This window comes from Cupressus sempervirens, chromosome 6 (assembly GCF_028749045.1).
Source record: "Cupressus sempervirens isolate cs-2001-9-10 chromosome 6, ASM2874904v1, whole genome shotgun sequence".
Classification (NCBI taxonomy): domain Eukaryota; kingdom Viridiplantae; phylum Streptophyta; class Pinopsida; order Cupressales; family Cupressaceae; genus Cupressus; species Cupressus sempervirens.
In genome coordinates, this window is record NC_143123.1 from 701910672 (window position 1) to 701928595 (window position 17924).

The window sequence follows — 17924 nt, forward strand, 5'->3', positions numbered from 1 at the left end:
TACCCGCTACAAATTATTTACCGACGACGTCAGCTACAGAATACAGAAACACCGCCGGACCGTCGGCACAGAATACCGAAACACCGCCGGAGCGTCGGCTACAGAATAGAAAATACCGCCGGAACCATCCAGTCGGCTAACATTGAGTGGTTGTATTGAGCATTGACAGAGCAGTCTTTTGGTGCAATGACAACCCCACTTTAACAATTGGTATCAAAGCTTGGTCACATGTTCAAATACTCAGACCGTCGAGTAACGCTAAGGGGGAAATTTTTAGAAATTTGTTCAATGCTCCTCTCGGGATTCGTGACAAGGGCTTAACTGCCTCCTATGCACTATAAGTTGAATGAATCTATCGAGCATTGACAGATCAGTCTTTTGGTGCAACGATAACCCCACTCTAACATGCCCCATGCTTCTTGTACTATGATTGGCATTCCTCGGCATAGTGACCAAACTTGTTACATCTGAAACATTGAATATGAGACAGATCCTTTGATTTCTTTCTTGAATCAAGAGCAGCAGGGGGTCTGAAATCACTATGCCTCTTGAAGTTGTTCTTTTCCCAATAGCCACCTTTCTTCTTGACTAATGGGTAGCAAGGACATGATTTTCTTCTCCATGGGAACTCTTAATCATTTCTCTTGCAGCTAGCTGTGATTCCTTTTGAATGCAGCCATGTCAAAGACAATCAATAGTGGGGAATTTAACTCTCCTGCTTATTGCTTGAATAATGGGCTCCCAAGAGTGAGGAAGACCATTTAATGCAAGCATAACGATGTCTTTGTCTATTAATTTTGTAACTTGTAATCCTATTGATTTGATAACAAATTGGTCTGATCTGTTCTTACATGATATAGATTGATCCAAAATCTTTATATTATCCTCTTAAGGATATCGGCGTCTATCCTTAGAACTAGTTTGGATTTAACTAAAACTCTTTTTTGTTAAGTTATAACTAAACTTGTTGTCTCTTGGAAAAGTCACCGACTTCTAAGATGAGTTAAAGAATGTTTTGGAAGGGACATGTCACTTGTAAGGACATGTCCCTAGGTCTCTATTTATAATGGGTATGGTTGAAGTCTAAGAGCACACAAGAACACAAAAAGTCTTCCCATTAGTCAATTCTACCCATATACAAGTTGCAGAACAAAAGACAGTTTCAAAATTATATTCCTAATTGAATTCAAGACAATACTTTGAAGTTATTTACAGCAAGCTAGAAGGAGATAAAGAATGTTGAATCTAATCTTTGATTCAGTCATAGAATTTTTAGAAACTTTACATGGTATCAGAGCTCTGGTAGTCGAACCTAGGCTATGAAAAATTCAATAATCAGACTTCATATATCTAGCATCTATCTGCTATCTTCAATGGCATACACAATCAAACTTGAGAACATGTTTGATGGGAAAGAACACTTTGATGCTTGGAAATTCAGAATCATGATGATTCTTGAAGAAAATGATGTAAAACAATTTGTTGATAGAGCATCCAAACAGCCTAATATTGAATCTCATAAAACTATATGAAGTAAAGGAAAAAGAAAAGTCATTCAGATCATATTAGATGGAGTAAAGAATGATATTCTACCTATGCTAACAAAACATTATACAACATTTGATATAATGAGTGCATTACTAAATGTATATGAGGTCAACAATGCAACTAGAGTTCTCCCACTGAAAAGGCAACTAAATCACATACAAATAAAGAAAGGAGAATCAATGAATTCTTACTTCCTAAGGGTTGCTGGCATAAGAGATGATCTGTCAAGTATAGGAACCATTATTAGTTACATGGAACTAACGCTGATAGCTATAGATGGATTTCCAGATTCGTGGGAAACTTTTGCACAAGGAATAAGTGCCAGAGATAAACTTCCTGAATTAAACAGACTTAAGGGAGATTGTCTTCAAGAAGAATCCAAAAAATTAAAGAAAGGAGGGAAACTGAAAACAAAAGATGAAGAACTTCATGTTCTTAATACAAACTCCTATAAGGGCAAGAAGAAGCATTTCAAGAAGAAAAGGGGAAATTAAAAGAATGGCAAACCCAAGAAAGATCTATTCAAAATAAAGTGTTTCAGATGTGAAAAGTTTGGACACTACAGATCTAATTGTCCTGAGAATTCTAAACAACAAGTGAACTGTACAAATGTTACTAGGGAAAAATATAACTATGATCCTGAGAATCGTGTATTGTATTCATCACTACCAAATGAAATCTCAAGTAGAGTATGGGTAATTGATAGTGGATCTTCTAGACATATAATAGGTTACAAAGAAGCACTAGAGTCAATATCAGAAAAGGGTAGCGAAGTTACCATTGGTGATAATTCAACACATTCCGTCGAAGGAATTGAAAATTGCACCTTGAAACTTAAATCAAGAAATTCTCTTCTCCTCAAAGGAGTACTCTACGTATCAAGAATAAAAAGAAATCTAATCTCGGTTACAACACTTGAAGATGATGGGCATAATGTTGCATTTATGGGCAGTAAAGTAATAACTTGGGCAAAGAACTACTTAATTAAGAAAGCAAAGTTGATTGGTTAGAGAAAAGGATATTTGTATGAATTAAATTCAGAATCTAGTCGACCTATTCAAGCCTTAATTCATGAAGTTGTAGACATAAATGAAATATGGCACAAAAGATTAGGGCATCTAAATTTCAAAACCTTATCAACTATGGAGAAGATAGTTACTGGTTTACCTAAACTGAATAAAGACTACTCACGCATATGCAAAGGGTGCGCTCTGGGTAAGAACACCAAACATCCATTTCATGATAGCACTAGAAAAACAAATAATGTTTTGGAATTAATTCATTCAGATTTATGTGGACCTATGTATGTTCCTTCTCTTGGAGGATTCTAGTACTATATTTTGTTCATAGATGACTTATCTAGGAAAACATGGATTTACTTCTTAAAATGCAAAGAATCAGAAGAAATCCTAAAGAGATTTAAAAAATTCAAAACATTAACTACAAACTTATCAGGACATAAAATTAAAACTCTTAGAACTGATAATGGAGGGGAATACACCTCAGATTTGTTTAAAAGGTTTTGTGAAGAAACAGGAATTAAGAGAGAGTACACCATTCCTTATAATCTAGAACAAAATAGGGTAGAAGAAAGAAAGAATAGAACAATTATAGAAGCTGTTAGAGCTATGATATTTTATCAAAATATAGAATATTATCTTTGGGCAGAAGCCTCTTGTACTGTTGTCTATATTCAAAACAAAAGACCTCACCCTTACCTTAGAGCTAAAACTTCTGAAGAAGTGTTTACTAAGATTAAACCCAACATAAGTCATCTTAGGATTTTTGGGTGCCCCGTATATATCCATGTTCCAAAAGAATAGAGAACTAAATTAGAACCCTCTAGGAGGAAAGGTATTTTTGTAGGGTATACTAAAACATCTAAAGCAATAGAAAGAAAGAATAGAACAATTGTAGAAGTTGCTAGAGCTATGATATTTGATCAAAATATAGAATATTATCTTTGGGCAAAAGACTCTTGTAGTATTGTCTATATTCAAAACAGAAGCCCTCACTCTTACCTTAGAGCTAAAACTCCTGAAGAAGTATTTACTAAGGTTAAACCCAATATAAGTCATTTTAGGATTTTTGGGTGCCCCGTATATATCCATGTTCCAAAAGAAAAGAGAACTAAGTTAGAACCCTTTGGGAGGAAAGGTATTTTTGTAGAGTATACTAAAACATCTAAAGCATATAGGATTTTCATACTTGGAGAGAAAAGTATTCAACTTAGTAGGGATGTAATTTTTGAAGAAGATCTAGCATTCAAAAGAGCCCCAAGTTCTGAAAAACCTTCTCCTTTACATAGTTTTGAAAGAAACACTGAGTCTGAGTCTCAGAGGGAGAACATAGAAAAAATTGAAGATGACATTCAAAATCTAAATCTTGGAGAAACTCAAAATTCAAAGAAAAGACCACTTTGGGCCATTAAAATAGTCAAGAAAGCACAAGACTTTGCTGCACCTTCTGGAACAGTCAGAGAAAGCAAAAGACCTAAAAGATTTTCTAGTTATACAACAAACATGAATGATTTGTCCAAAACAAAACCAACCAATCCTTCAGATGCTATTAAACATACAACTTGGAAAGAAACTATGACAAAAGAATACCAATCTATTATGAAGAATGATGTTTGGGAAATGTTCCAAGACATGAAGGAAAATCTTTTGTTTCTTTCGAGTGGATATTTAAAATAAAGCATGCTGTTGATGGTAGCAATGAGAAATATAAAGCTAGATTTGTAGCTAGGGGATCCTCTCAGAAAAAAGGGATTGATTATGAAGAAACTTTTGCTCCTGTTGCCAGATATACTCTGTAAGAATAGTCATAGCAATTGCAACATCGAAGGGATGGAAAGTACATTAGATTGATGTAAAAACAACATTCCTAAATGGAAAGATTACAGAAGAAGTATATTTGGAGCAACCTGAAGGATTTGAAACTCATGATCCTAACAGTTTTGTTTGTAGGCTCAAGAAAACTCTCTATGGACTTAAGTAGGCTCCAAGGGTTTGGTATGAAAGAATTGATAAGTATCTCACTGGCTTATGATTTTCCACAAGTGAAGCCGATCCAAATTTATATTATAAAAGAGATAAAGATGATATGGTAATTCTGATACTGTATGTTGATGATTTACTAATAACAGGTGATGATCATTTCATAGATCAATGCAAGAAAGATCTAATTAGAGAATTCGAGATGAAACACTTGGGACTCCTTTATTACTTCCTAGGACTGGAAGTATGGTAGAATTTTGACAGTATCATAGTTAATCAAGGTTAGTATCAAAGTAACAAGAATCGGAATCGGATCAAAATCGGCAAGGCCGAATCAAATTGTGAATCGGCCATGAATCGGAATCGAATCGGCCATGAATCAGAAAATTTAAAAAACCCTTGAAATTTAGTGAGTAACTTATTTCATAAACCCTTTATCGCTGATTTGATTCACCGATTCACAAAAAATCGTTTGGCTTGAATCGAATCGCTGAATCGCGTGAATCACATGAATCGCCGTAATTCTTGGAACTATGGAACTTAGTATACATCAGACATTTTGAAGAGATTTGGAATGTGGAATTGCAAGTCTATGTCTTCTCCAATGGAGACTAATCTACATAAACTTAAAGAAGCAGCAACATAATTACCTTTCATAGATTCTACTCTCTCTACAAACAAATGATTGGTCCCTTATGTACTTAGTAAATACAAGACTTGATATTTACTATGCTGTTAATGCCTTAAGCCTGTTTATGTGTGAGCCAAAGAAGATTCACCTAGTTGCAGTTAAACACATTATGAGATACTTACAAGGCACTCTTAATCTTGGGTTCAAATATGAGAAAGTTGGCTTAGATTTACATGGATTCACTGGCTCAGATTGGGGTGGAAGTGTTAAAGACAGGAAAAATACTTCAGGATGTTGTTTCAGTTTAGGATCAGCAATGATAACTTTGATATGCAGAAAGCAGTCTTCAATAGCTCAAAGCTCCACAGAAGTCAAATACATTGCACCAGCAATGGCCTCTCAAGAACTAGTTTGGCTAAGGAAGTCACTTGTGGGATTATTTGGGCAAGCCATGAATCCTACGATTATTTATTGTGATAATTAGAGTTCAAACGTTCATGACAGATCTGAGCATATTGAAATTCCTTACCATTTTGTATGAGATATGGTAGACAAGAATACTGTAAAATTAGAATATATTTGCACTGTAGATCAAACAACAGACATACCCACCAAACCTCTATCCAGATTGAAGATAGACCACTTTAGGAGAAGACTTGGTATGGTTGAATTGTAATCCATTTGTATTCTTTAAATTATTAATAAAATAATTTTATTGTCAGGCTATTGACTGTTATGGGCTTCACCATTTGTATTCATTATTTAAGAGATGACGATCTCTAAGATAATGGACACTTGCATAAAAGACATTATGAGAGATGATGATCTCTTAGATAATGTGCTAAACAGTAGAGTTCTACTCTAGGATCTAGATGAGTTCAAGATCACATTTGTGATGTACACATTGCTATGTCTATATATCAGAATTTGGATAAAGGAAGAAATTTATTTTTTCTGGAGTCTATCTTGTGTTCTGGTAGATCTTAACTTAGGATCATGTTGTGATATAAGAATACTAGTATCTATGAGTCACAACTTGGATAAATGAAGAACTTAAATTATTCTTCAGATTTATCTTACTGTTATCACTAGTAGCAGTGATTTGTTATATCACAGGCTTAGTAATATGACATTGTATCATGTGTTCTATGATACCACATGCTTAGAAGATTCAAATAGATATAGAGTATCAATTCTTGCTTGTTCATCTTTATTGATGTTGCTAGATATGAAATCTCTCAATACGATTATCAAGTTAAGAGAGAGTGTTAATTATGTAACTTGTAATCCTACTGATCTGATAACAGATCGGTTTGATTCGTTCTTACATTATATAGATTGATCCAAAATCTTTATATTATCCTCTTAGGGATATCGGCATCTATCCTTAGAACTAGTTTGGATTTAACTAAAACTCTTCTTTGTTAAGTTATAACTAAACTTGTTGTCTCTTGGAAAAGTTGCCGACTTCTAGGATGAGTTAAATAATGTTTTGGAAGGGACATGTCCCTTGTAAGGACATGTCCCTAGGTCTCTCTATTTATAAGGGGTATGTTGAAGTCTAAGAGCACAGAAGAACACAATAAAGTCTGCTCCTTAGTCAATTCTGCCCACATACAAGTTGCAGAACAAAGACAGTTTCAGAATTATATTTCTAATTGAATTCAAGACAATACTTTGAAGTTATTTACAGCAAGCTAGAAGGAGATAAAGAAGGTTGAATCTAATCTCTGATTCAGTCATAGAATTTGCAGAAACTTTACATTGTCCACAACTTCACTATCAATGGCGCTGAGCTGGTCTTTGAATTCTGAAATCTTCATGAAGAAAGCCATGATTGATTCTCCCTTTGCCATCTTGACTTGATGCAGTTGTTTCTTTAGTGCAAGTAGCCTACTTATGTTGATGATCTCATACGTTCCTTCCAACTGTTTGAACATCTCCTTGGCTGAAGTCATCTTAGAGATGATAGGAACAAGATGGTCTTTCATAGACTTAATTAAAATCTTCTTGGCTTTGATGACATTCTTCTTGAAATGACGTAAATCCTCTTAATCTGCAGCTTCGGTTTGATCCTGTCCTTCTACAAACTGAAGTAGATCATTTTCCTCAAGTGCAAGGACGCAAACCTTCCATGAGGTGAACTTCAATGCTTCTTCAAGTCTGTCCTGTACCATCAGCCCTGTCACCATCTTGACTGAAATATGAACAGAAGACTGATAGTATACTGTTAATCTGATCACAATTAGTATGAGCTTGGTTCTGATACCATGTTAAAATAAACAAAATTCACACACAGATACAAAGATATCCTAGGAAAATCTATCTCTTAGAGGAAAAAGCCAGGAACAAAGTTCAGATCATATGTTACTAGTATCAGCAATAGTACAATTACAAATTCCCCCGCCTAGGGCATAAGAAAAGGCTTCCTTGTCTGATTGCAATTGTTGATCTGAACCTTCAATCACGATAATGGCAGATTATAATGATGTAACTTCGCCCAACAAGATCAGAAGTGATGATTGCAGACCTTCAATGATTGATTCACTGATGGTTCAAATTCGCTGGGGGTTCTTACAAGTGCACTAGTTCCTAATTGAAGTTTGCAGGCTGTCTGGATTAGATCACCGAACTTAGCAGAGGAATTCGCTGATGGAGTTGATGAATGAATTCATGTTGAAATGCAGCACAATGCCTTTTTTATATACCAATTACACTCCTTGAGACCCTAGGTCGGCCTTTTGTATTTTGCCTATGAATTTATTAATTACAAGTTATGATTGCCATGAGCACCCAAACAGGGCCTCATCTTTCAACGTTTACAAGTTACATCAAGCTCAATTAGGGCCCTGCCCAATTACATGATATATAATAAGTTACATTATTTTGGACCCAGCCCAATTACAAGGGGCGATCAAATTATTACAATATAATTTGAACTTTACCTGCCTCTTACTTATCATTTGGGCAAAACTGTTGACCTTATAAGATTCATGTAATTTCCAGTCCATTAGTTTGATAATTGTCTTTCTGGATTAAACTGTGAATGATTTTTCATCATGAACGTTTCAGATCATACTACATGATCCATCATCAGGATGAAGTTATGAACCAATAGATAGAGAGAAAAAGATGGATCATGTATTATGATCCGAAATGTTGATGATGAAAAATTATACACAGTTTAATCCAGAAAGACAATTATGAATTCACCTTATTTTCATTCTAACTGTTGAATGTAGCTTTTGTGTGTAATTAGTCTGTTTGGATTTTATTGCAATGTTTCATAACTTTACCTTCCAATTACCTGTCATTTGGACAAGGCTTTTCGAATTTGACTCATGATTTTTAATTTTTGTAGGTATTCTATCCTTATCCTTCAATAACTTGTCAATTTCTGAAAATAATGTTATCCCTATTTAATATGAAACATGTTATATAAATATAAGAGAAGATATTCGTAATGAATTGTATAGGATGTTACTAGAGCAATTCAGTTGATATCCTTATGTCTTCAATAAAACTTAGTGTGTGCTTTCCATGCAGGTATGCAGAACTATAGACCATACTCTTGTAAATGACTCAAATTTACAAGATGGACAGGTGGTTGAAAACAAAGCATTTGCATCTCCCCATGTGCTTGTCATGTCTGCTACTCCAATCCCAAGGACTCTTGCTTTAGTTCTCTATGGAGACATGGCCCTTAGCCGGGTGTGTATTTTTCCAGCCTCAAGTAGTTAGTTTCTCGTTTAAATTGGATAAAAGTCGGAAGAATCTTACTGATTTTACCCATGTTAAACTGTTTTTTAGGCTATTCGGAATGAGCTCTTATTTGCTTATTTGCATCATAAGTATTTCCTTGAAATAGTATTTTGATGATCCATTTGGCTATTTTTGTCAGAAGGAGAAACAGTTGTTACATGGCACTATTTTGCAAACGAACATAAATACATGCTCATTTTGAAGTTGAACAGATTTAACATCAGCATTTTCCATACATAATTCTACATACAGTGCTGTAATTGATCTGCATATTTTTATTTAATCACCTAGAGTGAAAACCATGATAAAAGGGTATTGACAAAGCTTCCTGTGACAGATAGAAGAGAGTCCACCAGGTCGATTGCCTGTGAAAACATTTTCTTTCTATGCTGACAAACAAGGGTTCAAGAGGACATACCAGGTGAGATTTGGAATCATCTTGTCCTCTTGTATTGTTTAATGCTTAGTGTATTATTATCCTATTGGCATTGACCTATTGACCACTGTAATGTTTTTCCCCCCATACTTGAATTGTCATAGCTTTGTAGCTGTGTAATTGCTGATACATTTGAGCGGACACCTATTTCTTGATTTAAAATAAAATGTTCAACCTGTCCTAATAAAGAATCTTGCCTATTGACACCTGGCGATCTTCTAGTTACTACATGAGCTAATCTGCAACTGTTTCATTTCCAATAACCTCCTTTTTTAATTTCGTTTTAATAATAATTGCTTCACTATATGTTTTTTTATTAGTGACTGGCATTTTTCTCATTTGATTTACTTGTGCAATCACAGATGATGCAAGAAGATCTTGGCAATGGTGGAAAAATATTTCTTGTTTATGCTCTCATAAATGAAAGTAAGCTGCTACCTGAGATCCATGCAGCCACTGAAGAACTTGAAAAAATATCTGACATCTTTAATGTTCACAAATGTGACATTCTTCATGGCCGTATGAAACTTGCGGAAAAAGAAACAGCAATGCAAAAGTTCAGAGCAGGAGAAACACAAATTCTTCTTTCAACTCAAATAATTGAAATTGGAATTGATGTTCCCGAGGCAACAATGATGGTAATTCTTAATGCTGAGAGGTTTGGAATGGCCCAATTACACCAACTTAGAGGCCGTATTGGAAGGAGCAATAGACAAGCTGCTTGTATTCTTCTAGCATCCTCCAAAAATGCCTTGGAGCGGCTAAAATTATTAGAGAATTCATCTGATGGATTTTATTTGGCAGAAAAAGATCTCCATTCTCGCGGCCCTGGAAACTTGCTTGGGATACAACAGTCTGGACATCTTCCAGAATTTCCTATAGCTCGGCTTGAAACTGATGGTGATGTTCTTGAACAAGCCCATATTGCTGCTTTGGTAGGTCATATATCACTGTAACCATGCTCAACAAGCATGCTCATTTTTACAAATTTGTTTAATTTTTGTTTCATATGAATATTAACAAGGGTTGGTCTATCGGAATACCAATAAATACAGTGGGAAGTAAATGCTATAGTCAACTATTGCCTTAAATACTTTCAGATGTTTTGGTACCATCCTACCCTCGACTCTCTCCAACGTTGCTCCAACACCATTCCTGTCAGATCCCTTCTTCTTAGCACTTGCCAGAGTCTGAAATGATCCCTACTGGAGGAGACAATGGCCTTCCCAATGCCCGGATATCAACCATTCTTCATCTAGGCTGTCACATGAAATGGAGCTTTTCCAGTTCATGAATTACTTTTCACAAAAGATAGTTGTGAAGATCTTCACTGCAAAAGTGAATAGTGCTAGCTATCTCAATGAATATAACCTGCTAAGTTTATCTTTAACCTTGGAGAAAATCGTAAATATTGTTTTGCTTCTCAAAGAGAAATCCTTGATTTTTAGATTCATGGGTGGTTTTCCAATGCCCAAACCTTGAAAGGATCTAGGAAAATCGACATCCATTAGGCGCCGATGTTATCCTAACGATGGCCAAGAGCCACTTCATGCCAGCGTCCTCTAATGTGGAAAAGAATCGTATCCTCAAAGGTGGGATTTGGTTTATGCAGAAATTGGACCTCTTCCGAAGCATTAGTTTCTGACTCCTGAGCTTTCTGGCCAACAGAGGAACTTCCAAGTGTGGGCCAATTCTGAGTGCAGATGCCCCAGAAAATGCTGCCAAGAATTCTCCATCAAACATATTATAATGTAATAGGGGAACATGGAAACACTACATCTATTAAGTGGAAACTCAATTGTATTGAAAACCCATAGGATACATGTGAATTGGTTTCAACATAGGTGAGAACTATACCCCTAGACTGCGAGAACATCCTGTTTGGATGCAGGCTTTGCTTCAAGCATAGACACTTAGCTAAAGTTGATCCTGGAAGAAAGACTAGATAGAAGAAAGAAGATTTTGATGAAACAAAACAATAAATGGCTGTATAAATGGGGTGTTAATATACAAGAATATTCTGATAACAATGAAGAAATAAAAATGTTTGTGAGGGAAAAAGTCAAGAGTGTCATATGGTCATAAATGAACCTACTATATCAATTATCAAAGCAATTAACCCCATGGGATACCATGAGGGAAAAACATAAATAGGAGCAAATATTAAATGGAGAGCAAAAATGCTTACAGCTCAACTTAAGGCTAGTTCTCACCATTTGAGGTATGAAACATGTAGATGGACAATACTTAAGGAAAAATGGGAAAGGACAATATGCCTGTTTTGCAACATGGGAGTGGTAGAGACAGAAAGACAATTTATCATGGGGTGTCTGACATACAATGACATCTATTACAACTATGTGGATATTTTAGAAGCGGGCAATCAGGTACTTTATCTGATCAAATAGAGCTAGACAAAGTAGCAAACCTAGTCATAAAACTTCATTGTCGAAGAGCAGAATCAAGAGGAAGTTACAAATTGCTTAAGGTAACGGCAGTCTATTTTGGGGTGTGTGCTACATAGGGGGTCCCATAGGCTAACTTGGCTTCACAGACATTATAAAATCTTTTATATGTTCATTCATATGCTGAAACTAAGTATGCCAATGTAATTGAAGTATCTAAGCAATGTGCTTAAATGAAATTCAAAGATGTGTCACCTCAAGTGGCCCCTACTTGAGTAATAAAACCTTAGATGAATGATGAGATGAAATAAGTGTTTCTGTTGTGCAGAATGTAAAAAATTGGAGTGCCGCTCTCATATCTCAGCAAACGCTTTATTGGAACCTAATGTTTAGCTTCTGGGGATATCACACAGAAAGAGATGTTGCTCATAGCATAGCTAATGCCAATTCTAGTGGTAGTAGGATAAATGAGTCTCCCCACTAGTTGTCTGATTCCTGGTGAATCTAGTTTGGCTGATAGTTTTAGCCCTTTCTCCATGGGTGTAGATACTGGTTTCTAAGTGCCATCTAAAACTTATCCAATAGACTTTTGGCATGCTTTGACTGAGAAATGAAGATGTAGCTATCTATCTGCCAAACCTCTACACCAAGACAATATGGAGAAGTCCCAAATCTGTCATATCAAAAGTCTGACACAAATTTTGTTTGAACTTCTCGACCAAATGTGTTGTACTACCACTAATGATTGAATCATCCACATAGATGACAAGTATAAGAATGTCACTGCTAGCATGCTTGACATATAGATTAAAATCAGGACTCTGCTGAAACCCTTGATTAATCAAATACTTATTAATCTTGATGCACCATGCATGGGGAGCCGGTTTGAGGCCATAGAGAGATTTTTCCAATTTGCAAACTTGTATTTACTTGCACAATTGAAACCTAGATATTGTGTCATGTAGACCTCTTTTTTCAAATCACCATTGAGGAAAGAACTTTTGACATCCATTGGATGAACTCTCCATCGAAGCTGAGTTGAAAGAGCAAGAACATGCTGAATGGAGCTCATTTTGACTATGTGAGAAAATTTCTCATAATCGCTGCCTTCCTGTTATGAAAATCCTTTAGCTACTAATCGTGCATTGTACTTATTAGGTATTGCATCAACCTTATATTTGACCTTGTACACCCATTTGCAGCTAATGGTCTCCTTCCTTGGTGGAAGATCTGACAACATCGAGGTTTTGATTTTTAAGAGACTCTAATGTTCAATGGCCATAACTTGTTCCCATTCTAGTATAAGTTTAGCCTCTGAATATGTTCGAGGCTAAAAAAATTTGTGAATGTTTTTCATAATGGAAAAATTGCGTACTCTTATTCCAATTGGTTCTACCCTAAATGAGTTCATCATCATGAAGATCATTAAAGGTATTGGCGCGCAACTTAGGCCAAACAGTAGAAGAACCAACATCCGCATTGGAGAGTCACAAACCCTTAATGAGTGTATATTTGTCTTATTTTATATAATGTTAAAATTGACTCTGAGACGTAGACTCAAATTATTAAAAGGTCAATTTAATGTTATAAAGAGTAAAAAAGGTCAAGGAGGAATAAGACGAATTATCAGAGAGAAGTTGAAGAGTCACAAGGGAATAGGATGAAGGCCAAAGAGGAGTCAAAGAGTCTTAGTTTGTGTATTAAAAACGAAAAAAAGGCTTATTGCTGTGTAGGCTTGATTTATTATTTCAGATTTTTGTTCTCTCACGAGAGTGTTTGGAAAGCTTTAGCTTCAGCTTGTATGAGGACGTAGCCCCTCATGTCGGCAAACAATGGACGCAAACCCATTGTTCGAAGAGACGTCAATTCAGGTGTTTCGTATGTGCTTACCAAGTTCTTTTCTTAAATTTTTCCAATCTAACTGTTAAGTTGTATTTAGGATTGGATATTGGAAGTCGGTTATTGTATTGTTGTTGTATAATGCAATAACATGGTGTTGAATAAGAGTTTGCTGGTCTTTATATTCTTGGTTTGTAACGCATTTATATGCTTGGATCTTGAATACTATTATGAGAAGAGCGGGTTAATAACTTATGGTAAATCTTTTGGTTTTCTATTGTTTTTTGTAATACATTTGCGTATATTCAAGTGCTGAATATCAGTTTGAGGAAACAACTAGATATCTATCAGTTGGATTATTTCCTATGGTTTACATTGTTGGTTTTATATTACGGATTTGTGACGTACTTTCATATGTTCGAATCCTAAATAGTGTCTTGGAAAGACAACTATTTTCTTGTGGAGAATCTGCTGGTTTTTTTGTTACATCTTATTATATCTGTCTATGTTGAGTTGGATATTACATTTAAGAAGAATTTGATTAAATATCTTTTGGCATTTCTACTGGTTACAATTGTGTTGGAAAAGATCTGCAATGTTTAATCTCTGAATCTATTGCTGGACGGAAAGCTTAGTTAATATCCGGTTCGAGATATTACAATGGTATCAGAGCAATGCATCTTGCCATCCTGTGAGGTTATTGATTTTATAAAATCTGGAGATTCATCTTGGTTAGAACAAGTGTGGAGATTTATTGTTCGTTTTGGGACTATGACAGAGGGACATCAGCTAAGGCAAGTATGGCTTAATGATGCCCATTAAAGTCTATTATAAATCCAATAGTACATCATAGCTTGGGGATAGCAGAACTGGGACTGTCTACTTTTCATCGTAGAGCTATTGGAGAGACATGGATCAATAGACATCAGAGAGGGAACTGATTTATGGACCACAAATTGCTCAGGAAGTTGCGGTAGTGACAACAATAATACAAAGGGCTCAACGTCAAAATTGGACGTGTAGGGGCACGAGTATAGAAGAAGGAAGTCAGGCTACCCATAGTGGAGATTGTAGAGTTGGGAATTCTAGAATAAACACTTTGGAGAGCGGCATCAAAAATAGGCAACGAGGAAGTCCAAGGTTCTGGGCATTAAGGTTGGAGCCGAGGTCAGTTTCCATGTTGGACTTTGGGACAGACTTGAAAATTTGGTTTTAGTGTGGCGTAGGAGGCTTGTACTTTTAGATAGCATTAGAAATGCTCTCCAATGGTTTACATCCATAGAATAATGCGTGCAAACTAGACCACCCCGCATTCTTTTCGTGAACTTCATTCAACCAATCACACAGGCCTACAACTTGGTATTTAACGAGCCCACACCGTTAGTTACGAACCTTCAGGTATTAACAAAAGCCGATGACAATAGGGGAGATTGCTAGCAACAACAACTCCTAACGTGGGCTAGGAGGCATCATTGTTAGACACCCTCACCATAGAGCGAGAGGAATATGGGAGGCTAGGAGGCTATGATAGTCTAAGATCATATCGATTCAACTTGATGGGTAGAAACCACAAGGAAAATTTGGGCACACCTGCAACAAAGTAGCCTAAGAACAGAGCCATAAGTTACACTGACCTACCAGCCAAGCATGATTCGAACCAAGGAAGACGATGAGAGAATGATATCCAAACTCCATTAATAGCTAATAACTTTCACGACAAACATCGAGAATTTTCTAAAGGGGTAACTCTCTGTTCAATGACCACAGAAGGAAGATTAAACAAAATCATGAAATGTTCGTAGCATTTTCTCAGGCCATGTTTGATATGTCTTGATAACATGGGGAGGAGATAAGTTTAAGATTGGCGTTGGCTATTTTTAGGCATATGTTACTTAGTAATGGTAAAGAAAAATCAAAATTGACCATTGGCATTACCATGGGGGAGTTTATACAGGTGTCGTGAATTTTGGCATATGTCTACAAGGAGTTTTTGCAATTAAAGACATGATTACAAAGAGAGAAACTCGAGAAAACAGTGTTCTTTGTGGTGCCACTATTACACATCAGAGAATTCTTTTTAGGACAACTGTCTAGAGTGTGGAGGCTTGTTCGACAGGCACATGATAAAATGAATGGTATACCATCAAGCAATACACCTGAAGATGGCATTCCAAGTGCCATAAAACAATCGAGTTGTTTGACAATTTTGTCACGTTAACAATCTACGGAAGCGTGTCTCTGCAGGTTGTATTAACAGAATGAAAATCTTCATCTAGAGCGCGATTCGAATAGCATTGATGGGTAGAAGTAATAACTCTTATAGAGCGTAAGTGATGATACATTATTTATAGAATTTTACAATCTGGTATTCACGCAATATAACCAAAATGATGATGGAAGCTTAGAGATTCTAGAAAGGAGGAATATTGACACAAGAATGAGGCTTGTATGCATGGCTCAAATACTTCAAAGGATTCCAAATAACGATGAAATGGACTTAATATACCCCATCATAGAGCATGCAGCAGAATTGGCAGGAGTGAAATATGCGGGTGCTGATTATCGTATACAAACCCATTTGAAGGTCATTGGAGATCACCTGTGTGTCATTGTTTATCTCATTTCTGATGGTGTGACTCCATCAAACATAGGTAGAGGCTATGTAGTTCGGAGGCTGATAAGAAGAGTTGTTCATACCGGTTGTTTGCTTGGGATCAAAGGGGATGGTAGAGGTAATGTTGAAGAGGCTTTCTTACCAATTGTCGCAAGAACAATTGACATGAGCAAAAAAATAGACCCAGATGTAAAGGCAAGTTCAGATCGCATACTTGAGGAGTTGCGAAGAGAAGAGCTAAGGTTTGTTTAAACATTGGAAAGAGGAGAAAAATTGCTTGATCAATTGCTATCTGAAGCTTTAAAGAATGCAGAGGGCAAAGTTAATCACAGGCCATGTTTATCCGGAAAGGATGTGTTTGTCCTCTATGACACTTATGGTTTTCCCACAAAGATTACAAGTGAAGTTGCTGAAGAGAAAAGTGTTAGTGTAGATTTGTAGGGATTTGAAGCTGAAATGGACATTCAGAGGAGGTGGTCTCAAGATGCACACAATGTTGTTAAGCTTGCCGTTGGAAGTGCTATTTCAGAACTTACAAATAGAGTCTCTGAAACTAAGTTCTCAGGATATGATGTGCTTCAATGTACTGCATCAATTGTGGGCTTGCTTGTGCGTGGAACTGCAGTAGTAGAAGCTTTAAAGGGAGATGAAGTGGAAATTATTTTTTGACAAGACACCATTTTATACTGAATCCGGTGATCAAATTGGAGACCATGGATTTTTCACTTTGCAAAGAAGTGGGGAAAATATTAGCCAAAGTATCATTGAGATTAATAATGTGCAAAAGTCAGGAGGGAACCTTTTTGTCCATAGGGGCTTGGTTAAAGAGGGGAATATAAGTGTTGGTACTGAACATAGATGGTGCAATCCAAAACACGAAGACTCAAAAAGGGATATAGAAAGAGCTGAATATTCTAGACTGTGGATACCACACCCAATAGATATAAGATCAGAAACACTCAACAGTTACAAGGAGTATCAAAAACTTCCTAACCGAATTCAAAATGATTTATCATTCAGTGATTACTTGGATTTTCATCTCGAGCATCAAAATAAGATGGATTTGGCACAAAGAAAGTACTTTGAAATGGTTCAGGATCTCCTTGAAAAAGACTAGTGCAAAGCTACGTATGATGAATGTCTAGTAGACCAAGATCATCTAATAGGGGACCTTGAAAAAGATGAGCAGTCAACCCCCATTGATTTGCATCTTTCTGATGATCATGCAAGAAAGGTGATACAAGGTGCAAGTTTCTACGTTGGTGATCTGGAAATTAGCTTTGACAAGTAGGTTGATGGGATCGGTTGCACACGAGGTAATAGTAGGTTGGGGTCTTTGTGTGATGAACCATATATTTCCTACGCCCATGACAGGAATTTAGAGGAACAATCCAAGATGACTCTGAAAGACAATGAAATGTATTAGCATGATAATTAAATGCATGCATTTGGAAACGAGCTGAAGGCTAACGAAGAAATGGTTGTGGCATCCTTGGTACGTTATGACAGCACTCACAAGATGGTTGAGGATGTCTACAGGAAGGTTCGAAAGGGAGTGCAAGAAGAATGACTTGTTTCTGATTTGCAAGTGATAAAATAGTCCTTGAAACTATGAAATCAGAATATTTGTATTTGCTTTCCGATAGGGATAACCTTCTTAAGATTGCTGAAACACATGTTGATCAACTGA

At 36.2% G+C, this 17924-nt stretch overlaps 1 protein-coding gene and 1 pseudogene across 7 annotated transcripts in view; both read left to right on the forward strand.

Moving 5' to 3' along the window:
- The window catches only part of LOC149554205 (DEAD/DEAH box RNA helicase family protein), a 315874-nt gene that overhangs the window by 233851 nt on the left and 64099 nt on the right, over nt 1-17924 (forward strand). For all 7 annotated transcript variants that reach the window (XM_089789445.1, XM_089789449.1, XM_089789446.1 and 4 more), the window contains 3 exons: nt 8725-8889; nt 9278-9361; nt 9739-10311. In XM_089789445.1, the coding sequence (XP_089645571.1) occupies nt 8725-8889; nt 9278-9361; nt 9739-10311 (822 nt within the window). The remainder of the gene's footprint in view (nt 1-8724; nt 8890-9277; nt 9362-9738; nt 10312-17924) is intronic.
- LOC149554206 (alanine--tRNA ligase, chloroplastic/mitochondrial pseudogene) lies at nt 11665-17351 on the forward strand (annotated as a pseudogene).